The following is a 25,756-nucleotide window of genomic DNA, read 5'->3' as shown; positions in this document are numbered from 1 at the left end:
ACAGCAGGTTACTGGCTAACTAGGTTAGAATCCAGGTTTTCTGACTCAACAAAGCTTAATTAGGCTTTGTACACATACCCAGTCCCCTTCTCTCCATCTCTGTTTTCCACCCTCCCAGGCAAATAGAAGGGGGAAAAGTGGAAGCAATGACAGATTTTATTTTGGGGGGCTCCAAAATCACTGTGGAAAGTTGACTGCAGCCATGAAATTAAAAGACACTTGCTTCTTGGAAGGAAAGCTATGACAAAACCTAGGCAGCATATTAAAAAGCAGAAACATCACTTTGCCAACAAAGGTCTGTATAGTCAAAACTATGGTTTTTCCAGTAGTCATGTACAGATGTGAGAATTGGACCATAAAAAAGGCTGAGTGCTGAAGAATTGATGCTTTCAAATTGTGGTGCTGGAGAAGATTCTTGAGAGTCCCTTGGACGGCAAGGAGATCAAACCAGTCAATCCTACGGGGAGTCAACCATGAGTATTGGAAGGACCAATGCTGAAGCTCCAATATTTTGGCCATCTGATGCAAAGAGCCAACTCATTGGAAAAGACCCTGATGCTGGGAAAAATTGAGGGCAAGAGGAAAAGGGGGTGATAGAGTATAAGATGGTTAGATAGCATCACCAACTCAATGGACATGAATTTGGGCAAACCCCAGGAGACAGTGAAGGATAGAGGAGCCTGGAGTGCTGCAGTCCATGGGGTTGTAAAGAGTCAGACAGAACTTACTGACTGAACAACAACAACTATTTAAAAGTGATTTAAAAAAGAATGAGAAAACCCAAGGTATCTTCCTAAGCGAGGAAGCAAAATGTCCCAATATAGTGGTGAGAAAACTACCCTGCTTGATGTTTTGAAAGCTTGCTGGCCCAGGGAGATAGGAGTGGTTTGGACTTTTAAATAGGTTCTTGTTTATGGGAAAAAAAAATTAATTCATGACTTGCCTCATCTTCCTTTAGTCAGCAAATACTTGAGTACATCCTGCATGCAAGTTACTAGAGTCCCTGTGCTGTATCGGCAAGGAGCTGGAGCTTTGTGGAACATCAGGCAGGGGGACTGCTAAAATATCCAAACTCTCCAAAGTAATTTTCAGATTCCAGAACAGATGCTTGTGGGCTGGAGAACCTTCCCTGTCTATTTGCTCCTGAAGCTGTTACATAAATTTCTGGCTTTTCTTTCTTCATTAACCTGTACGGCTACACTCCCTCCTGTGATCATCCTGCCCTACCCTCCCTCGCTTGTCTCCTTTCGTCCTGTTACTCATCCCTCTTTCCATAAGCCATGCTCCTCCCCTGGCCCGTTCTTTAGGCTTTACTTCTCTCCAACAGGCGAACCGCGTCGTGGCACCTGAATTGGGATCTATGAATTGGGACTGTTTCCAAAGACCAATCTTTAAGTAAGAAATCTCAGAGTAGGAACTTATGGGTTCTTTTTCTCACTTTCATAGCACAGTCTCCTCAGTGAGCTTGACACGACCACACACACAAACCACAAAAATAACTCAAATACCCCAATTTCCTTCTTTGGTGGAGAGAAGATACTGGGGGTACTTATGGTGGGTTACCTCCCTAACTGCATTGCCATGGATAAGACCCAACTGCTCAGTAGCTTAGTTCTTAAATTGGCTACTTTATAAGTGAAAGTGAAAGTGAAGTCGCTCAGTCATGTCTGACTCTTTGTGACCCTGTGGACTGTAGCCTACGAGGCTCCTCCGTCCATGGGATTCTCCAGGCAAGGATACTGGAGTGGGTTGCATTTCCTTCTCCAGGGATCTTCCCGATCCAGGGATTGAACCCTGGTCTCCCGCACTGCAGGCAGATGCCTTACAGTCTGAGCCACCACGGAAGCCCACTTTATAAGTAACTTCACTTAAAAGAGGAAGAAGGGAGCCATCAGAGGTAAGGATTGTGAATTGCTGCCTGCACATTGACAGGCCAGAAACTGTTAGCCAAACAGTTGTTTAGCTAAATACAAGCACCTTGGCTTTTGTAGAGTGAATGGGACATAGAGGTTTTGACTAGGGCATTTCAATCTCTTAGAAGGAAGGTCATTGAAAGCATATGAGACCCTAATTAAAATGTTTTTAGAGATTTCCCTAGCAGTCCAGTGGTTAAGTCTCCAAGCTTCCAATGCAGGAAGCACAGGTTTGATTCCTGATCCCAGAACCAAGATCCCACATGCCATGTGATGTGGCCAAAATATATTTTTTTTAAATGATGTTTTTAAAGGGAAAAAAACAAAGGGCCAGTAATAATATTATCAGCTCTGTAAATCTTAAATATGAATCTCTGATCCTTAATAAAGAAATGCCATCTTCTGGTATAAAGCACCCTGAAGGTAAGGCTCATTTCTTAAGACTTTAAAATTTTTCCCTTTTTTTGGCTGTACCTCGAGGCATGTGTGTGGGATCTTAGTTCTCTGACCAGGGCCCCCTGGAGTGGAAGCACAGAGGCTTAACCACTGACTGGACTGCCAGGGAAGTCCCTAGACTTCTTTTTTATTTTTATTAATTATTTTAATTGGAGGGTAATTACAATATTGTGGTGGTTTTTGCCATACATCGACATGAATCAGCCACAGGTGCACATGTGTCCCTAGACTTCTTAATATTGCTAGCTGATTAGGCACTATGGAAGCAGGTGAATAATGAAGAGAACGATATTAGAAAAGTGTTCTTATTCCAGAGTTACCTTGCCAAGAGAAAGGCAAGCACAGGTAATCCTGTTTGGAAAAAGGAGGTTTCTATTTGAAAAAACTATGTAACATGTAAAATGCTGCATTTAAAACTTGTCTCCCCTAGCCTTAAAAGTAAGGCTCCCTTACTTTTTAAAAAAAATTATTTAAAAAACAAGAGACCAGAACTTATTAGATCTTAGCCCTTAGCTGTAATATGGACAAAAGCCTTAGGGGCTTCTCCTGAGTGTATGGTGAAACAATGGCCGAGAGCTGAGAGGAGAGGAAAGGGGAGATGGGTCCAATGACCCTTAAGCTCTTCCCTCCTACTTCTCAAACCGCTGATTCATGTAGTGGGAAGATGACAGAAATTCAGTCATTTTGTGTAGTGATTCTGTATCCCCAACTTGGAGACAGAATCCATATTATTTATATTATTATTAGTCAAATTTCATTGGGTGGTTTACTATGTATCAGACATTGTTCTAAGTGCCTTATATGTGTTCTCTCATCTTATTTAGTCCTTATGATCCTACAAGGAGGAATTTAATTACTCTCTTTTTGTATTAATAGATGAGGAAACTGAGCCACTAAGAGACTTAATAACATTCCCAAAGTCACATAACTGTGACACGGATTTGAGCCTAGGCTATCTAATGCTACACAAAGTTTATCAACATAAAAGGAAGGTTTAAAAATTTTATGCCAAGCACCAGGAAAGGACTGTGGTAGGATTTGAGCACACCGTAATTTCCTGGTATTAATGACATTATCATTTTCCACTGCTTTCAAGAGAAGTGAAATTGACACCAGAATGTATTATTTGCCTTGACATACTTTACCTATCCTTTGGGTATAGGCAATGCCTTCTCTCTGTTTGGCATACAGCCAGCTCATGCCTCATCTCTTAAATTCCCATAAATAGTTATTAACCCCAAAGAAACAAAAACAAATCACTGTATCTTTTCATAAAATGGATTTTTATTGTCTTCATACATGGTTTCTCAGTACCACAGAAAACTGCAATTTAGGGACAAACAATTTCTTGTAGAAATATGAATTTTCAGAAATGATTTGTGCAGAAATGTGATGTTAATGAAAAAGAAAAGGGGTCAAGAGAAGAGAGAGTCTGTAGTATATGCATCTAATTTTTACTTTTTAAAACTCCTCTAAGGGCTAATCCTTTACTCAAGTAAGAGCCCAACATAATTAGTGAGAAACTGAAGTGACTGTGCTATCAAATACAAGGAATACATTTTTTTGAACTGATACAAATGATTTAATTTTGTTAATCAATTCCAAATACTATAAACATCTGTACATACATATTTGTGTTCTTACTACTCAGTTTGCCTAAATTAAGTATGAGTTCATGAGCTATTTAAAAAAAATTCATTTTTATTGAAGTACAGTTGCTTTACAATGTTGTGTCAGTTTCTGCGGTATAGCAGTCAATCAGCTGAATGTATACACACATCCTTCGCTTTTAGTTTCTTTCCCATTCAGGTCACCACAGAGAATGGAGGCGAGCCCCTCGTGCTGTAGCTGTACACAGTAGGTCCTCATTAGTTTTCTATTTTATACATAGTAGTGTATATAAGTCGATCCCAATCTCCTAATTAAGGAACACATTTATTTATTTGATAAAGAAACCATGAGAAAAGTGGATTGGAATGGGCTCAGACTTACTCTCAACTCATCACTGGGAGCCTTGGTGTCTGTGCCAACAGTTCAGGAATCAGCAGGCTACCTGGATGTGGGTTATAACAACAAGCACAAAACCCAAGGCTCTTCTCCAACACCCCTCTGGTCAGTGGAGAAAGCCTGCAGCGAAGCAAGAGGGGAAGTTGCACCATTCGGCTCACCTCTCCATCACCATTTCATCTTCTGCTTGCTGACCTTGATGTAACCTGAGAGGTTTCCTTGCTTCGGCTGTGCAGTCCAGAAGCCAGAACTTCATCTAGGAAACTGACCAGTAGACTTGAGTTACTCAAAGGGGAGAAAAAAAGGCATCTCCAAAACAGAGTATCTTGCTCATAATATCTACGTAGATGAAAGGATATCATGAGTAGAACACAAGAAGCACTGGTCTGATATCTGGGTGCAGAACAGAGGCATCAGTTGAGCACGAAAACATCTGGACTAGGAGAGCGCCTTTTGCACTTCCCCAGAGTTCTCACTGTGTTTTCAGTTTTAAACTTGCAGGATTTTTCAAGTTTGAAATTTCTAGTCTGGAATCCAGAATTTTTAAGGACAAGGCTATACACTCTCAGAACCATATTATATCAGTACCTCTTACTTATACTCTTAAAACTGCCTCAGAACTTTTATTGTGCCTCTAATCTATTCTTTATCCAATCTGCTATCCAAAGTGGCACCAATTTTCTAAATACAAGTTATATCCTATTGTATACTTTCTCCTCTTCTGCTTTAAAAACTTTCTTTTGCTTATAGAATCATATACAGATTAAAATTCAAGGCTCTTTATAATGTGGCCTAATAATAACTAATAGTTGTATTTATTTTATTCTGAGAATTGGTTTAAGCTATGTGTGTGTATACATATAAATGGATATATGTATTTATGCTATTCTCATTTAAAAAATGAGAGATTAAGTGACTTGAGAAGGTCACAACAGCTAGTAAGTGGCTTAGGTGGGATTCAAATCCAGCTGTCAAATCCACACAATACTCTCACTTGTCTGGTCCCATCTCCCACCAAACATGCAGCCTATGTGCCTTTCATGCCCAACCATTCATTGTTCCCTAAATGTGTCCTAAGCTTTCACACATTTATGCTTTTGCTCTTATTATGTCCTAAATCTTTTTTTTTTTTTCATTTATTTTTATCAGTTGGAGGCTAATTACTTTACAATATTGTAGTGGTTTTTGCCATACATTGACATGAATCAGCCATGGATTTACATGTGTTCCCCATCCTGATCCCCTCTCCCTGTCCTAAGTCTTAAATGATTGACTACCCCTTCTTTGTCTGATGAAATCCCTTGTATCATTAAGGCTGAGGATTAAAGGCCACCTTTTCTGTGAAGCCTTCCCAAACTCTCCTCCACGCTGAGCTAGTCACCTCCATCACTCTGTCCTAGAGCTGTGTTAGTATCATATTATTATTAATTAGGTACTCCATACATTATTGATGTCAGAATAGACTGTGAGTTACTTAGGGTGGGGCTAAGATTTATTCATCTTAGATCTTCAGGGTTTAGCACAGAGGCTGACACTTAGTAGGGGCCCAATAAAGGTATACTGAATAAATGAAGTAATTAAAACAGCCACCCATTGGCAAGAAAGCCTTCTCTGTAATACAGGAGTTTGGGAGGCAGTACTTAGAAGTATGCTGGACTCATTCTCAGGATACAGGTCTAGCAGCAGGCAGAGGGTTGGTGAAATGACCAGGTAACTTATTACCACAGTTGTGCAGTTTTAGACCTGGAAGATTCTAGGCTTACAGAATTTAAATTCCAAACTCCTTTGCAAAAGAAGAAAATGGTGAAATAGAGGGAAAGGAGTAGAAGCTAAACTCATCTATTCACCCACTGAACACCTCTGTTAATAATGGCACCTCTGTCTAGCCTGGCTCTTTGGCCAGTTGGCCAGGAGACACTTTGAGGTCAGAAAATAAGTGTCAGGAAATGAGGCAGCATTTTTTTTTTTTTTTGAAAGATAACACAAGAAGTCTTTGATTAGTGACTTTTGGTAAGAATGAAACAAATATGCTGGGAAACCCTATCGAAACCTATGAGGTGATCTTTGCTTCACTTGAGACTATGCTACATGTGGAAAGGAAAGGAGTAACCTTCCTGAAATTGTACTTAAAGATCCTGCTCTGTGGACCAACAAGACCCCACATTCTTGCCTGCAAAAAGAAAACACTCTTTATATCTGTTAGGCCTAATTTTGTTCCCCAGGGCTATTGTGGCTTTTTAAAAACTATCTATTTGGGGACTTTGATGAGTCACTTCAGAATGCTTTAAAAATTATGGGTGATGAACATATTGGTATCTGTACCCCAGATTTAGACTATGTTTAAAAACAACAAAACAGAATGATTTTTCTTCCCAGATTTGTTTTAAATCCATCTTACTTAAAAAGCAAACTCAAAAATCCCCTTCCCCTGTGGTACTGTAATCCAGTCAATTCAGCTCAGTTCAATTAAATGTAACAGTATTTACTGATCCATTATATGGTAGGCACTGAATGAGGTGTATATATGAGCACTTCTAAACTTATGACTTTAGAAGTTATGACTTCTAAACTTTAAGGGTCAGAGGGATACACAATCACAAAGCAACGTGAGAGATGGTACAAACAGAGATGGTACCAGGAGCTAACCTAGTGGATTAGCTTGTCTTTGTTTGTGCTGTCATTTTGGGCTCTATGGAGAGAAGGAAGGTGGGCAGAAAAAAGCCGTGATTTTTAAAAGTCGACCTCAAAAAATCTTGCATCACACATTGAAAAACAAGTTTCTTTACTTTTAAGTCTTTGATAAGGGACTAGAGACTAACACAGAATTTTAAATCTTAATTACTAAAATAATTGAAAAGAAAAACTGTGTTCCTAAATAAAGCTATATATTATAACAATACCTATTTCTTTTTTTAAAAAAACTATACTCCACAGATGGAAATTACATGTGAGTTTCTTACAACAAAAACATTAAAGGAATTTAGAATCAGATCTGAAGACTGGTATAATGGAAAAAAATGAATGGAATTTCTGGGGAGCAAGAAAACAGAAAAAGACATTCTGAAAAATAATGAGAAAAAAGCCAAGATAGTTGCCTTAATGGAGTAATAAGCTTCTAATTATAGCCAAATACTTAGCTGGAATATCAGAATGGGGGAGAGGAAAGGACGAGATGGAACTTTTAATAGCTCAAAATACTGATTACAGCTGTCAGAGCTCCTACCGTGTTTCACACTTCTTGGCTTTTGCACATACTATTCCTTCTGTCTAGAAAGCTGCCCCATCCCTACTGTATTTTATCTAGTGGACTGATGCATCTTTTAAAACCCAACATGCTCTCACAGTACAAAGCCTCTAGGAATTTATTTGTTTTAGTATCTATTTTGCATGTAAGCCTATGAGTTTTTTGGAGTACAAGTAATACATGAATATATTCTTTTTGTAAAAGTGTTAAATAGTATACATAAAGCTCGTCTTCTTTGACTCTTATTTTCCCCATCAGTCTTTCCAGAGATAACAATTTGATCAACAAATATTTATTAAGTGCCTATGTGCCAGGCACCGTTTTAAAAGCTGTGAATATAGCAATAAGTGAAGTGAAAAAATTCTGCTCTCATGGCATACGTATTCCACTGGGGAAGGAAGAAAGATAAGCAAAATTGATAAGTAAAATGTAATAATAATAATGGTAAAAAACATCACTTACTACATGTGAAGTACAATTCTAATGAGATAGAAACCATCCTACTTCACACTGAAATTAAGGCACAGGAATCAAGTCTTATATCTTGAACGTGACCAAACTGGGATGCCAACTCAGATATGGGTTAACCATGATGCTACACTGCCTCTCTGTAATATGTTAGATGAAGAGAATGCTATGGAGAAAAACAAAGCAGGTCTGAAGGAGAGGTGGAGGTAATGGTGGTGTGAGATTTTAAATCCAGCGGTCAAGGAAGACCTCACTGAGAAATTGACATTGGAGCCAAGACTTGAATAAGGCAATGGAAGACATACCTGGGGGCTTCCAAGGCCTGGTGTGTTCAGGGAACAGAAAGGAGGCTGGTGTAGGCAGAGTGAGGTGAATAAGGTATTGGGTAGTGAGAGATGAGATTAGAGAGATTAAGGAAAGGGGATGGAGGGGAGCTGAAGATGAGCTCATGTGAGGCATGGTAATAAGGATTGTAAGGGTTGTGATTTGTACTTTGAGTAAGATGGGAAACACCTGGAGGGTTTGGTGCAGAGATGTGACATTATATACTTTCACAGATTCGCTCTACTGCTATACTAAGAACAGACTACACAGGGGGTTAAAGGTAAGGCATCCTGATGGAAGTGAGGGTGGTACCAATCAGGCAGTTGTGATGAGAGGGTATCAGATTCTGGACATGCTTTGAAGGGAAGGATCACAAGATTTACTGATAAATCAGCATGTAGGTGAGAGAAACAGGGGAGCCAGGAAGACAAAGTTTTTGGCCTAAGCAACTAGGAGAATGGATAAGTCTGAGAATGGAAAAGTGATTTCGGGGAATGACAGACATGAAAGGCTAAAAGGAGTGGCTTAAGGGAAGAGGTAAGATTTAAGATACAGGTTTAAGAGAATGTATAAGGAGAGGAATCAGAGGTCGTGAGTAAAAACAACTAGAAGATTATATTTAAGAAGAAATATTGGAAACCTGGTTTGATTATTGTTAAATAGGGATGTTTATTAGACATTCAAGTAAAAGTGTCAAGTAGACAGTTGGATATATACATCTGGATTTTGGGAGAGAAGCTCAGATTGAAAATAGTGATTCTCAGGACTTCCCTGGTGGTTCAGTGGCTAGGACTCTGGGCTCCCAATGCAGGGGGCCCAGGTTCAATCCCTGGTCAGGGACCTAGATCCCACATGTGGCAGCTAAGGATCCCTCTTGCTGTAACTAAGACCCAGTGCAACCAAATAAATCAATAAAAATATTTTTAAAAATAGTAATTCTCAATGGAGAGGTGTGTGATTTTATGTTCAGGATACATCTGGCAATGTCTGGAAACATTTTTGGTGGCCATAACTGTGGGAGTGTCACTGGCCTCTGGTGTGTAGAGGCCAAGGATGTCGCTGAACATCCTATAATGTACAGGACAGTTTCCGCCCCCCCCCCCCCCACTCCCAACAAACAATTATCTGTCCTCAAATACCAACGGTGCTGAGGTTGAAAAACTCAGACTAGAGATGTAAATCTGCGAGTCACTAGAGGATATAATTTAAAGCCATAAGACTAGCAAGGAGTGAGGTGTACACAAGGAGTGAGGGAGTCCGAGAAGAGAGTTTCAGGGACTTCAAAAATAGGAGAAATGAACAAAGAGACAGAAGGAATGGCAAGTGAGGTAGGAGGACTAGCAGAGTGTAGTTTCTGGAAGCTAAGTGGTAAAAGTCTTTCAAAGTGAAGGAACTGGTCAACAGTGTCAAATGCTGCTGAAATGTCAAGTAAAATGAGTACTAAAAGTTGATTCTGAGTTTAGCCACATGGAGATCCCTGGAACCACAACAAAAGTGATTTCGGGGAATGACAGGCATGAAAGGCTAAATGAAGTGGCTTAAGAGAAGAGGTAAGATTTAAAAGAAGATACAGGCTTCAGAAAATGTATAAGGAGAGGAATCAGAGGTCGTGAGTAAAAACAACTCTTGAAGAATTTTGCTATAAAAAAGGACAGAGGAACAGCATAGAACCTGGGAGGAGACAGGAGGTTAAGAGAGAGTTTTTAAAGTTTTAAAAAACCCAGCATGTTTCTCTGCTTCTATGAATGATCCAATAGGGTGTGAAAAACCCATTCAGGATTGAGAGGGAAGCAGGTCTGGAGCGATGCCCTAGAGAAAGTGAGGGAATGGAATCTGGTGCCCAAGTGGGAGGGCTGGACGCAGCCAGCAGCACTCACCACTGTGATGGGGCGGAAGGCAGAGGACAGCGGCAGTGTGGGAGCTGCGGGAGTTCTCTTCTGAAGACTTTTTACCTGCAAGTCCACCTCGAATAATAGCTTCTTGATCTGTGTATCCTCAATATAAAGCAGACACTGAATCAGGTATTTGCTGAATGAATACATGGATCAGATTTACATTTTTTAAAAGAAGTTACGATCTCAGCTTAAATGTCACCTATTGTGCTAAACTTTTCCTAAACATCCAGCAGCAATTTTATCAGGAGTAAGGGAACAAGGTGGCCTTGATATCTATGTCTGAAAATATTAAGAATCTCATACATGGAGATCATACTGCTCTTCACTGGGTGTATCCTTTACCCATTTGGAACTCATTATTTCTCAAATGCAATGGACCTTTCCCCACCACCTCCCGTTTTCAGTTATGCTGTTTTCTCAGTCCTGAATGCTCTTTCTTCCTATGGAAATCCAACTTACTCTTCAAGGTCTAGTTCAAATGCTATCTCCATGGTGAAGCATTTCCTGATTACGCTGCCAGAATTAATTATTTCCTTTTTGGACACATTTTATTTAACTTACATACATTAACGCTTCTCAAACTTTTGTACCTAAGAACCCTTAAACAACAGAAGAGAATCAATTTATTAGTATTGAGGGTACAGTCCAAATTGGTTTCCTGGCTTACATCTTTCTTTGAGGGCTGATATTTTGCTTTAAAACCACATAACAATTTTGTTATTTTTCATAAAAGGGCCTTTAAAATTTCAACATAAATATATTTTTATTTTTTGTATAGGAGTTGACCAGTTAAATTATTTAATTCTATTCCTGGAATTAGAAGTCCCCCCACCCCCCCCCACGACTTCTAAAGAAAACAGACATCCCAAAAGATGTGTCATGTTTATTCTGTGTCTTTGTGTGACTCTGGTACTAATCATATCCTAATTTGAGAAATACAGGTTTGTTTGAGTTTGCCACCTGAACCATAAGATCACTAAAGATAGGGATATCATTTTCTTTGTATTTTAGGCCCTGCCTTGGAAAAGTACCTTATATAAAGCAGTTACTCAATAAATATCGTCCTCCCAAATAGTATAATCATAACAATCTGTCAATACCCTTGGCTCACATTTTTTTCTTGCTGCTCTGTGACTAAACCAATAGTAACAGCCACAGTAAACAAAACAAAAACCCAATAACTCAAACGTCTATGGACAGATGAGTGGATAAGCAGGCTGTGGCACAGCAGAATGGTACATAGAACTGAAAAACGAATGAACAAGGTTACGTGGAATAGTACAGCTGAATCTTAGACATATGGCCAGTGAAAAAGTATGATACAATTTTCTTTATTAAGCTAAAAATAAGCAAGACTAAACAATGCTTGCTTATTCTATGTTTAGAAATACATGGATTAGTGATAAAAATACAACTCTCCCCATCAAAGCAAGGGAATTAAACACAAAATTTAGGATACGGTTTACTTGTTGTAGAGAGAGAAGAGATATAATTGAAGCAGAACACACACACAGATCCATCTTATTGGCAATTTTCCAGTCCTTTGGTGAAGGATCCAAGAGTATTCATTATATTCTCTAACTTATATTTACATATATTCTTGTTGTTTAGTTGCTAAACACTTTTGGGACCCCATGGACTGCAGCCCACCAGGCTCCTCTGTACATGGGATTTCCCAGGCAAGAATACTGGAGTGGGTTGCTATTTCCTTCTCCAGGGGATCTTCCTGATCCAGGGATTGAAACTGTGTCTCCTGCATTGCCAGTAGATTCCTTGCCGCTGAGCCATGAGGGAAGCCCAAAACTACTATGTTAAGATATAATTAAGAAAAAAGCTTCTATATCTAAATGGTTTCTATACTCTGACGTTTCTCACAATCTTTAACATGCAATCACTCTACTTTCCAGGAGGATACAGTGATTTAGTTGTCCAAGAACCTTTTTAAAATATCTATCAATATCTCCCCAAACAAATCTTCTATAGAACAAACCTTGGGAAACACTGACTTAAGATATAAAATATTTCCTTGATTATAACCAACTCCAATGAGGTTACTTTACCCCATGATACTTTCTTACAAGTAATGTAACCACCTGTTGTAGACTACTCCTTCCCAGTTCCCACCTTAGTAACAGACACCTGATTTATGAAAAAATAAGCAAAGCAAAGCAAAACAAATAAACAGGAGCCCTTGGTCTTACTTCCTCTCCCTCCTGTGAAGAAATCGGACAAAAAAGCAACCAGTGGGATTCTACATGTATCCAACACTGTGCATGTGTCATTCATGTGAGGAGAAAGGATTATCCTCATGGTCCATAGGGCAAAAGATGGACTCCTCAAAGACTGAACTGCCTGTAACACCAGTTTCATAAAGGTATGAAAGGAGATTATCATCTGAGAAGAAAGACAGTGATAGATGTACTTTCTCATCATTGGGAATATTCAAGACCACATCAATTTGTCAGAGCAACTACAGAAGTAGAATGGTAACCACCATACCAAAACAAACAAACACCCCCCGACTCCCCCAAACCAACAAGAAACAAAGCTCCAAATAACCTCTCTGTAGCAAGCATGGATGTTAAAGACTCTGTGAAAGTCTATTAATTATAGAGGTACTGAGTCTGGAGGTTTCAAAGGGGAAATTTGCGTGAGCACAAATGGAAATCAAGCTACTAAAGTTTTTCCTGCACAGACCACAAAAGTCACCTGGCAATTGGCTATTTTCATAGTAAATTTTACCATAACCCCAGTATTGCTGGGCATAATAATATAATTCTGCTCTTAAATTATTTTAAAGTAAGAGTTTTCAAACCAAGTGATTTGGAAGTATGGGTGACAGCAGAGGTGGTGATGATGAGTATCCAGTCTTTTTTTACTTGATTTCCCCCAAATGTAATGGTAATAACAACAGCAGCAGCAAGCAACACATATTAAGTGCTTCTCTTGTGCCAGATTTTCCTCTAGTATTTTATATATGTTATATCATCCAATCATTATAGCAATGATATAAGGAGCTATTATTACCTCCACTTTACAGTTGAGAAAATGGAGGCACAAAAAAGTTAAATGATTTGCCTAAGGTCATACAAGTGGACACATGGCAAAACTAGGATTTATAAAAGGTAGTCTGGGGACTTCCCTGATGGTCCAGTGGCTAAGACTCTGAGCTCCCAATACAGGGGGCCTGGGTTCAATCCCTGGTCAGGGAACTAGATCCCACATACTGCAGCTAAGACCTGATGCAGCCAAAAGAAAAAAAAAAAAAAAAAGCTTCCTTTTTTTGCTTCCTTAAAAAACAAATAAACAAACAAAAAGCTATTTATTTGGCTTCCCCGGGTCTTAGTTGTGGCATGTGGGATATAGTGCCTCAATCAGAGACTGAACCCAGTTTTCCTGCATTGGGAGCTCGAAGTCTTAGCCACTGGACCACCAGGGAAGTCCCTAGAGCTGTTGCTCTTAATTGCTGTGCTACACTGCCTCTTAAAAGACCAAAGGGTACCAAAAGGTGATTTATAAATAATAGGTTTCATTCAAGCCCAGGAGTTCTAATGATAATTCTAATGAAAGAACTTATGTCCTGAAAAATGCATCATTGAACTGGGGAAGTTAAACACAGTTTTGCAGGGCTGTATAGAGGGTACTCAACTATATACTTTACTACTTAATAATTGCAAATGGTACCAAATTGACTTTTAAAACTCTGTAGAATATCTTAAAATTTTTCTCATCATTAAAAAAACATTAAAATGCAAATAACATAAGAGATAAAGAAGCAAATGAGTCACTCAAGTCTCACCACACAGAGTTAGCATTTTTGAGTTTTTCCTTTCATTTAAAGTTTTTTACTGTCTAACCCAACAAATCCTGAGACAAATATGCAAACACTGGATAGGGTCTTACATACTACACAAAAAGGCATATCCTATAAATTTGCAAAGGAGAATATCCTTTTTCCTGAATGGCAACCTTCTGGTTGCAAGAAACAGAAACCCATTCAAACTAGCTCAAGCAAGATAAAAAAAGTATCCTCAGTGACACAGGGGTGGGGGTGGAGGCCTATCACTGAACCAGGGTAAGATCAGTGCTTCTTAAGGGCGCTGTGGAGAGCAAGTGGGGGCTGCTTTGAAACCACACAGTATCTACCTCTGCCTCTGCCTCTTATTTCTGGCTGTCTCATTTACTGGTCTCTTACTTCACACTATCTGCTGCTTCTTTTTTCTCTGCATTTGAGTTGAAATAAAATGTTTTTTAACCAACTTTCTCTGTACAAATTATTTTTTAAATTTGCTATTTTTAAAAATCAGGAGCAGTTAACCTCGGGGTTGGAAAGGTATGATGTGAAGGTATAAACAAAACTTTTCTGGATGGCAAATTAGTATTTAAGCATATTAAAAAAGTTAATACTCTCTGATGCAGTAATTTCATCTCAACATCGCTAGCAGTGCATGGAATCTAGGATGACAGAAATCTGAACCTGAATTCTAGCTTTGCGCTTCCTTGCTATATGACCTAAGGCAAACTACTTAATTTTTCTCTTAATGTTCCAGTTCTTTCACTTGCAAATTGGGACCACAACAATATTACCTTCTGGATCAGGAACATTAAATAATATATGAAATGAAGTCAGCAGATTGTTTGGCATTACTATTATCCTAAGTGAGTGTGTAAAGATATATATAAAATTATTTTTGTTATAGTACTGCTTATAAGAGTAAAAAGTGATAAACAATGACTATCAAAGAATATTTGTTTTGTTCATCACCATGTATCTAGTTTCAAGATAGCTTCTGGAATACATAAGTGCTCAGTAAGTACTTGCTGAATGGACAAAAAACTGACAATTGGTTAAATAAATTGCGGCACAATCACACAACAGAATACCATTCAGTCATTAAAAATGACATATAAGTATTTTCATTGAAAGTACATGTATAGTATAGTCCACTATATTTAAACATATATATGTATATATTCACAGAAAAAAATCTAAATCATCAAGACATTGACATTTCCGATGCTGAGATGGTGGTAGTATGAATATTTTTATTATCTTCTTTTTGCTTAGCTGTATTAAATTTTTTTTCCTATAAGGATTATATACTGATTTTGTAACAAAAAGCGATTTTTAATTAAAAAATATGTTTCAATGTACAAATAAACTGGAATCAGGGGACACACTTAGATTTGAATCTTGGGTTAATTTAGTTTTTTGAAAAAGCATTGTATTAGAGTTATTCATTTATATGCCTATTTTTCCATTAGATATTGAGATCTTTAATGATATACAAAATGTCTTCATCTTTCTAACACCTTACACATAATAGCGCTCAATAAATACTTGTCAGTGATAGGTGATACACTCCATCCAGCTCTTGGCAATGGTGTCTTAACATTTTGTTACAAGAGAAAAGTCAAACTCTCCCCCAAATCTCTACCAAGATGGTGAAAGTTCCAACGGTTTCAAAACTGATTCTGAAATACCTACAAGTGAAGAAGTGTCCTCTGGATTCCTCTTTCTTTGAAATGCAAATTCTGTCATAGGATCCTAATTTTTCAGTAAATAATTCAGAGATCAAACCAACTCATGGTTACAGGAGAAGGTCCAAGTTTCTAGGGTTACTTGTTTAAGTAGAAATCTATAAAGAACCTGTTGATAATATGAATCGGTATCCTCCCAGCTTCCCATTTATTTACAGAAATTCAAACTGTAAACTGTTTTCTAAGCCCTAAACTGTACTCTCTCTTAAAAAAAATTAATGAATCAGAATTCTATTATTACCAACATTCAGGCATCATCTCAGGTAGTAATGAAACTAACAGCTGCCACTAGTTAATCAAATTAGTCATTTTTACCCAAAGAGCAGCACTGTCTTAAATCTCATTCTTAATTATCATTGGATGGCAAAAACCATGAAACAAAACTAAATGATTCCTTACTTTTGTACTGTTTTTTTCCCTGCTTTGGTTTACAGTATTTTTTTAGTAAGCAGAAAGCATCACACAATTTCCATTTGGTAAAAACACATTTTGGCTATCTTATAAGTGACATTTATAAGCAAGGGATTTAAAAAATCATAGCTAGACAAACTTCCTAAAATATTATTTCAACTGTGTGCTCAGACTGGAAACAAACTGAGTTCAAATCCAGCTTTGCCACTTACTAGCTCTATGACTTTGGAAAAAGTACTTATCTCCTCTAAGTCTCATATGAAAAATGAGGTTGATGATAATACAAATACGTACCTCACTGGGTTGTTATGAGAATTAGACAAAAATTTAATGAATAAAACATTACTATCCCATAGAAATGAAAAGCAAAAGTGAGTGGCTATGTAATTTTAAATGTTCTAGTAAGCACATTAAAAAGATAAAAAGAAACAGGTATAATAAATTTTAATTGTATATTTTATTTAACCCATATAACTAAGACATTATCAACTTTAAAAATTGAGATATTTTACACTTTTTGTGTATTAAGGCTGAAATCCATTATGTATCTTATTACTTGTGAAAGTGAACTCACTCAGTCATGTCTGACTCTTTGCAACCCTATGGACTAATGTAGCCCACCAGGCTCCTCTGTCCATGGGATACTCCAGGCAAGAATACTGGAGTGGGTTGCCATTTCCTTCTCCAGGGGATCTTCCCAACCCAGGGATTGAACCCAGGTCTCCCGCATTGCAGGCAGATGCTTTAATCTCTGAGCCACCAGGGAAGCCCTTTATTATTTGTAGCACACCTCAAACTAGACTAGCCACATTTCAAGTACTCAATAGTACTCAGTAGTTACAGAGGCTACTTTTTGGACAGCACAGGTATAAAGTAAGGTGTCTAACACACAGTATATGTTAAATAAATTTTAACTTCTTAGTGTTATCATAATCGCCTCTTAGGAGTTGCTATGGGCCAGTGTTTCTCACATCATGTGCTCATAACACCAGCTTATATCGGTGGTTCCAGGGCATGTCACTACATAGTACTGAAATACATAATGAGAAAATTACTTCTGCAGCCACAGACTGTAGCCCACCAGGCTCCTCTGTCCATGGGATTTCCCAGGCAAAAATACTGGAGTGGGTTGCCATTTCCTACTCCAGGGGATCTTTCTGTCCCAAGGATCGAAGCTGCATTTCCTGCAGTGCAAGTGGACCAATCTTTTTATCCTTCTGACTATATCAAGGAAAAAGTGTCCGGTTGGTACTATAGTGCTGTTTTTTAAAATTTTAATTTTTTTTTTTTTTTTTTGGTAAAAATTTTAATTTTTTAATTGAGATATAATTCATAGGCAATAAATGTACCAATTTTAAGGATATCATTTGATGATTCTGAAAAATATATCCAGTCATGTAACCATTTCCTTCATCAAGATATAGAACATTTCTAACACCTGAGTCAGGGCTTCTTAAAAATCAAGAAACAAACAAACAAAAATCAAGAAGTGAAAAAAAAACTCAACAACAAGAGCCATAAAGTCAACTGCACGCCTTTGAATGTTGTTGTTGTTTAGTTGCTCAGTCCTGTCCATCTCTTTTGCGATCCCATGGACTGCAGCCCACCAGGCTCCTCTGTCCATGGGATTTCCCAGGCAAAAATACTGGGGTGGGTTGCCATTTCCTATTCCAGGGGATCTTCCTGCCCCAAGGATTGAAGCTGCGTTTCCTGCAGTGCAAGTGGATTCTTTACCAATTGAGCCACCAGGGAAGCTTCATGTTGCTTTCCAGAAAAGTTATGGATTTACATTTCTACTAGCAATATTTGAGACTGCCTCACTGTACATTTATCTTGAGAAAATATTCAGAGGTAGGACAAGGATTTATCGATATACATGATGCTTACTGCAATATTTATATCAAGCAAAAAACTATAAACAATCTAAATGTTGAATAGTAATAGTTAAACAGAGATACACCCTTAAAATTGAAACTGTAGAGCTATTAGGATCATTTAAAATAATTTTAATAATATGGCATAATTAAAAGTACAATTAAAAATAAGCAAAACAAGTCAAAACTTTAAAGACAATGAATGTAATGTGATCCTAAAACTCAAAAACCTTCAAGTAAAGGAAAAAAACATCAGGGGGGGGGCTTCCCTGGTGGTCTAATGGTTAGGAATCCGCCTGCCAATGCAGGGGACTTGGGTTCAATCCCTAGCCCAAGAGGATCCCACATGCCTCAGGGCAACTAAGTCCACATGCCAGAACTACTGAGCTAGTAGGGCCTGCAGGTTATAACTACTGAGTCCATGGGCCACGGCTACTGAAGCTTGCACGCTAGAAGCCACAGATGAGAAGCCCAAGCAACATAACGAAGGGTAGACCCCACTCTTCCCAACTGCAGGTAGCCTGCGCACAGCAATGAAGACCCAGCACAGCCAAAAATAAAAAAAATAAAAATAAATCTTAAAATAAAGTAGGAGAAAATATACCAAAATATTAACAGTGGTTAGCTCTGAGCTGTGTAATAGTATGAATGATTTTGACTTTTATACTTAATTTTTATGTTACAATGAGCATGAATTACTTGGAGGGGAAGCCTATTTTTCTTCATCTGTCCTTGCTAGTTAGAAAGAAAATAACTGAAAAGTGAAACAATTATTGCGCAGGCGTATAGTTAATGAGGGTTTAATTGGACCCAGTAGAGTTATAGAGAACCTGCTATGTGTAATCATTATTACTGGTTTGAAAGGGAATCTGGCAGTAAGACGATGGTTGATCTAGTGTTACATTTCCCCCTTGTCAAAAGTCTAAAGAAAGTACTGAACTGATGGACAGCACTGCGGAAGACTAACGTGCTCTCTTCACACAGTTCAGGGGCCCAGGTAATGCTGACAGCACTACTAATAATTCACCTATTCTCCTTCACTTCTACCCTGGATTCTGAGAAGACAGAGGGATTTCATCTATTGGGAGAATAATTCTATCCGTTCTGATCTGGTTCTTGACCTCTTGGCTCACACAGCTAACCTAGGGTGTCAACTGCTTCCAGCAAGGATCCAGAACTCCTTAACTCTGATTGATCTGTGAAGTCATCAGGCAAGCCAGCTCAAAACCCAGATCAAGATGCTTACTTATTTGTAAGGTAGGATCACATGCTTTGGAAACACAACTAGAATAATGGCAGCCTATTGTGGTGGTTTAGTCGCTTAGTTGTGTCTGATTCTTTGTGACCTCACGGGCTGTAACTCTCCAGGCTCCTCTGTCCATGGGATTTCCCGGGCAAGAATATTGGAGTAGGTTGCTATTTCCTTCTCCAGGGGATCTTCCTGACCCTGGGATTGAACCCGGGTCTCCTACATTGCAGGTGGACTCCTGCATTGCAGGCAGATTCTTTATTGAGCCACCAGGGAAGCCCTCGGTCTATAGTAGGTGAATACATAATGGATATAGTTCATGTATGGGCTTCCCTGGTGGCTAAGAACAGTAAAGAATCTGCCTGAAGTGCAGCATACCCACAGGTTTGATCCCTGGGTCAGGAAAATCCCCTGGAGAAGGGAATGGCTACCCACTTGCTAGTATTCTTGCATAGAAAATTCCATGGACTGAGGAGCCTGGCGAGCTATGGTCCATGGAGTTGCAGAGTCAGACACGACTGAGCAACTGACACTCTCACTTTCACGCAGCTCATTTATATAGTTCATTCAGTTTACTTCCCAGGTGGCCCTAGTGGTAAAGCATCCATGAGGCACAAGAGATGCGGGTTCAATCCCTGGGTCGGGAAGATCCCCTGGAGTAGGAAATGGCAACCCACTTCAGTATTCTTGTCTGGAAAATTCCATAGACAGAGCAGCCTGGCAGACTACAGTCCATAGAGTCACAAAGAGTTGGACATGACTGTGCGTGCATGCACACACACACACACTTAGCATGCATGTTCATTTATACATGTCTAGGAAACTTGCATTTTTATAATAACCCCTGTTCATTCTGAACATTTTAAGATAAATAATACTTCTCTTAATTCATTTTAGCTTTGATCACCATGGTGATTCTGCCAAAATATAAGTCAGATGTCATGATTCTGCTCAAAACTTTACAATACCCACAAAAACTTGTACAGAAATGTTTATAGCAGCCTTATTCATAACAGCCAAAAGGTAGAATCAACTCAAATGTCCACCACTGACAGATAGTTAAACAAAATATGGTATTTCATTTCACACAATGAAATACTATCCATCTGTCAAAAGTAAAGACAGCTATAACATAGATGAACCTTGAAAACATTATACTAAGTAAAAGAAGCCACTCACAGAAAATTATATGCTACATGCTTCCATTTAGATGAAATGTCCAGAACAAGGAAATCGATAGAGACAGAAAGTAGATTAGTGGTTGCTTAAGGCTGGACGATTCTTTTTGAGGTGATGAAAATGTTCTAAAATTGACTGTGGTGGTGTCTGCACATGTCTCTGAATACACCAAAAACCACTGAATTGTATACTTTAAAGGGGGTGAACTGTACGGTATATGAATTTTATCTCCATAAACCTGTTAGAAACAAAACCCCAAAGTCCTACGATGCTCTCTGACTCACGGTAAAAACCAGACCTCAAAATAGTCTACAAGGCCCTCCATGATCTGGCCACCAATACCTCTAGACTGCACCCCAGACCCCAGCCTCCTAGAATACACTGCAAGATCCTGCCTTAGGACCATAGCCCCACTGTCCTGAGATGCTCTCCCCCACATCTGTTTGGCTCATTCCCTCACTTCCTCCAAGTCTCTGCTCAGCCCTCTTCTTCATGAGGCCTTTCCAGAAACACTGAGTGGTGTGGCTTGTCCCTACTGCCTCCACACACTACAGACTTCCCTTCACTTTGCTCTACTTTTTTTTCCCCATAGAATTTATCATCTTCTGATTTACTATAAAGAATACCTATTTATTAAGTTATTATTTATTTCTGTCTATGCATTAAAATGTAAGCTTCATAAGGATTAGGATCTTTGCTTTTATTCACAGAGGCATTCCAATATTCAGTAAATACAGCTGTCCTCATTTGTTCAATAAATGTTTATCTATTCTAGAACTTATAACTAGGCCAAAATGACTTCTCACTGTTTCATGCAGACTTTGGTGGAAATATCTGTGGTGATATAGAACAACTCGTGTCATATACAGTGCCGGAAGTCGACATTTGAGTTATTCCCCGCCAACTGAGGCTCTATTAGGCCAGTATGACTAATGAGATAAATGAAGAGGGAGGGGGTAGAGGCAGGCGGAAGTCCTTCCACAGGAAGGGTGATCCCTGAGACAGCAGGCGAGAGTCTACACGCTGCAAACCCGCACGGACCCCAGAGGCAGCAAAGACTCCCTGCTCAGGGCAGGCACTTGCATGTGTTCAGGTTACTGCTGAATCCATTTACCCGGATCCTTTTTCAGGGCAGGTTCTCTGCTTTCAAAAAGGCATTAAAATTATGCCCTTAAAGAAGTCCCTGTGATTGGTTACTATCTTTTATTTCTTTGTATTTCATTATGTATACAGGAGAAGGGGAAGCAATCCAAAATTCATATTAAACTTCATATGGCTAGAGAGAGAAGAAAGTATCAACTGCCTCCCTTCATTTGGAAGGCAGTTTTATTAAGAATGTTGCTAAGGAGATAATTAGCTCCTGCAAAGTTCCTTGGTGTCTTAGCAGCAAACACACACCATCTATTTTAAATAGTGTTTAAACCTAAACAAAGATAATTACAATTACACCTAATCAGAGCAGGTCCAATAGAAATAAATCATATAACTACAAAAGGCCTGCTTCATTATGACCAGTGTTTGAATCTTTGAAAAAATGTCATAAAGAACTACTTTAAAGAATTAAGGTATTACTACTGAAGAGAGAGCAGCTTAAAGCAGAACTCTAAAAAGCAAGTTGAATTTCAGATTCAACTAATGTATATTTCCTTATAAAATCTAAGGGACATATATCTTCAGGTAACTTCTGACTTAAAACTTGGCTTACTTATACATGGTCCCTATTCTTTCACCAAAGTTACATTGAGTTCTGGAAGTATTTCAGAGAGGGAAAGAAAAAATTGCTCTTTATTTCTGTTTTTGTTTAACATTAAGATTTTGTTTCAAAACAAAAGTAAAGGTAATGTCAATGTATTTTAGAAACAGAAGGCATCCCATGATAAAGACTATTAAAGTTGCTACATGAGAGGTACAGATGATTTTCCAGGATGCAAGAGACCAATTTTGACCCATCTAGCTATTACATTAATATCTTGCTCCAAATCTCAAACTAGTAAGTGGTAGTGCTGGGAGCTGAGTGTAAAATAAATCAGATTTTATTTAATACACCAGGAAAATCAAGTGACCTGTATCCCAGAAATACCCTGGGATTTTCCAACAGGCATTTCCCACCCAGGAAGGATAACAGATCCTATATCAGCCTATAACACTCCGAGCTACAAGATATGATTTTTCTTTTTTTTCCAGCCACACCTCTCGCGGCTTGCACGATCTTAAGTTCCCCAACCAAGGCTTGAACCTGGGCCATGGCAGTGAAAGCAGTAAGTCCTAACCACTGCACCGCCAGGGAATTCTCAAGGTATGATTTCTGTTTACTGCAATGCTTACCAATCCAGATCTTCGTGGGGCATACCATATTTTACATAATTCTAAGTATAAAACGAGGGCACTCATCATGACACAGTTAAAAGTATACTGTTTCCTGGTCGCCATAATCTCTCAAAATAATACTTTTGTGAGAGAGAGCTGTGTCTTTATCAGTTATTCATTTGGACTTTTTCTTAAGAAATAATCCATTCATTACATAGGAAATTGTATAGACGCTCACAAAAATTAAACCCTAACAATTCTCAGAAACAAATCATTCAACTTCTCACCCCATATATTGTTGCTGCTCATAGCCCTACTGTATTGAGGTATAAAGCTGATTTTTAAAAAATATTAACCTTCCCATTTACTGAGAGTCTGGGATTTCAATATGTATTAAGAGTTGTGAACTCTTAATTACTTAATAGTCTAGTAATACCCAAGGTAGTCCACAATCATCATGAAAAATGAGCCTTTCCTCTAAAAGCTGAAACTGTTGCTTTCAGTTGCTTAAGCCTTTACAATAACTGGTTTCTGAAATACAAATTTTACTACCTTCTTACTGATAGTGAAAAATTTCACTAGCTACTTATTGCTAGAGGCTACATATTTATGAAAGTAAATTATAAAAACCAGTTTTTGGAACATTTATGTATTGCAAATATTAATTTTTTTCCAGGTTGGTAATTAGCAACTCCCTCTTTCTAAAAGTTTCATTGATCAGGGGCCAGTGAACAATCCTGTCCAAGATTTTCTTGAACCTTCTACTGCTAAGGATATCTGCTCAAATGTAATTTGGTATACTGCTTAACATATTATTAGGTCAGACAAAGAAATATTGAGCTGGCTAGTTGGAAGAATCTAGTCTATAGCTTTCACAAAGTTGCTTTACTTTCTTTTATTTTTCTGCCTTACTTTCTTACTTTGACATTAAACATTATTTTCTCAGGACCTGGGACACTAATTTAAGGGAAAATCTAGATATTTAGGGTCTCCCTCTCATTTTTAATAAAATAAAGTTTTATTCACAGTACAATTAATTAGCCAAACATACCTGAAAATATATGCATTTTTGTTTATATGTAATATGACTTAATTACAAAGAAATGTGTAAAAATCTTTGCTAATCTATCTTTCCCTCTAAATCCAAAGTATTTTTAAAATTGAAAGTGAAAGTCGCTCAGTCATGTCCGAGTCTTTGCGACCACATGGACTCTCCATGGAATTCTCCAGGTCAGAATACTGGAGTGGGTAGCCTTTTCCTTCTCCAGGGTATCTTTCCAACCCAGGGATTGAACCCAGGTCTCCCACACTGCAGGCAGATTCTCTACCAACTGAGCTATCAGGAAGCCCCCTTTTTAAATTGAGATACAGGTATTTAGTTTTAAAGGTCTAATATTTCAAGTTAAAGAGAAAATGCTATAGTTCTTAGGTATAGGTCATGAGGCTACAAACACTCAATGGGAAATATTAACTCTCAGAAAGATCACTTACGAGTCAATTAGCCCTTTTTAGATTCGGATAGTAAAGCCTACTTTAAAGCAGATAATTATATATACAAACATGAGAGAACTCATTTAGATTAAGAAAATAAAATCCTATATGTCTATCTAGTAATAAAACATTTTAAACCCTAAATTATTAAATATTATTTAGAAAATAATTGTCAGGCTTTCAACTAATATTTATGAAGGAAATGAAGAGTGATCAAAAGCATGGACTCTGGCTCTGAGAACTGGCTCTCTTTGTAACCATGTTTACTTGGGCAAGTTATTTAATCTTTCTGCCTCAGTTTCCATATGCAGAGTGCTGAAAATAATAGTATGAACCTTTACTGAGGATTAAATGACTTAATATATGTAAAGTACTTAGTAAACTGCCTAACACATAGTAGATGTTCAATAAATATTTACTACGATTATTATTTTTATTAGCAGTAGCAGGAACAATAGGCTTCCCAGGTGGTTCAGTGGTATAGAATTCGCCTGCCAAGCAGGAGATCAAGGTTTGATCCCTGAGTCAGGAAGATCCCCTGGAGGAGGAAATGGCAACCCACTCCAATATTCTTGTCTGGGAAATTCTATGGATAAAGAAGCCTGGTGGGCTACAGTCCATGGGGTCACCACCACCAGTAGGAACAATGGGAGAAAACTGAATAAAATAGTTGTGATACTTTGTGTCACTCAGTGCTCAAAAATATTCAATGGTACCCCACAGACTCCTGAATTAGGCACAAAATACTCAGTTTGACATTTTAGAATGCACAGCTAAGCTTCCAAATATCACCTAATAGTTTTCAAATTAGAGTAGTAGAGTTACTACCAATTTAAACTTTTCCAAGATCACAAGTGCACTTATACTTCCATTTCTGAAATGAAGGCCAACTAGATAAGGTGAAATTAAATAAAGCATATAGAAATGCTGGATAAAAAAATGACAAACATACTTTCAAATGAATAGCTAAACCTCTTAAGAAATTAAGGGAAACTCTAAGTCATCACAAAAAGGGAACCTAAACTTAGGTTGGCAAGTATAAACCAATGCTTATGACTACCCGATAAGTATATGGCAATGTTTATAAACAAAGGAACTGTATTTTAACAGCCACAAAGGATCAGGATCCAGGGTTTAGGACTCAGTAAGAAAGGGAATTAGAATTAAGACTCTTGAGTAATTGAGAGGCCCTCAATGAAAAGGAGTAGAAAAACAAAAATCCGCACAGGAAGATCACAAGGAAACCTAAAACAAACAGGTATAGGTTCTGCATGGTTCAGGAACTCTTCAGGACAGAAGTTAACATTAAAAAAGTTCTGAACTGATAATACTCTTTGGGTACCTGGCCTAAATGAAAGAAAAACTATGCAGAAGAGATATATCTTCAACTTAGGCCC

At 38.2% G+C, this 25,756-nt stretch overlaps 1 protein-coding gene across 1 annotated transcript in view; it reads right to left on the bottom strand.

The window, feature by feature from the left end:
• Positions 1–3,633: 3,633 nt before the first annotated feature.
• The window catches only part of VPS45 (vacuolar protein sorting 45 homolog), a 64,797-nt gene continuing 42,674 nt past the window's right edge, over positions 3,634–25,756 (bottom strand). Inside the window, exon 15 of the mRNA XM_043457240.1 lies at positions 3,634–4,640. Coding sequence (XP_043313175.1) covers positions 4,553–4,640 — 88 coding nt within the window. The 3' untranslated portion in view covers positions 3,634–4,552. The remainder of the gene's footprint in view (positions 4,641–25,756) is intronic.

The sequence above is a fragment of the Cervus canadensis genome, chromosome 2 (genome assembly GCF_019320065.1).
Source record: "Cervus canadensis isolate Bull #8, Minnesota chromosome 2, ASM1932006v1, whole genome shotgun sequence".
Lineage (NCBI taxonomy): Eukaryota > Metazoa > Chordata > Mammalia > Artiodactyla > Cervidae > Cervus > Cervus canadensis.
This window is presented reverse-complemented; position numbering and strand designations above follow the sequence as displayed.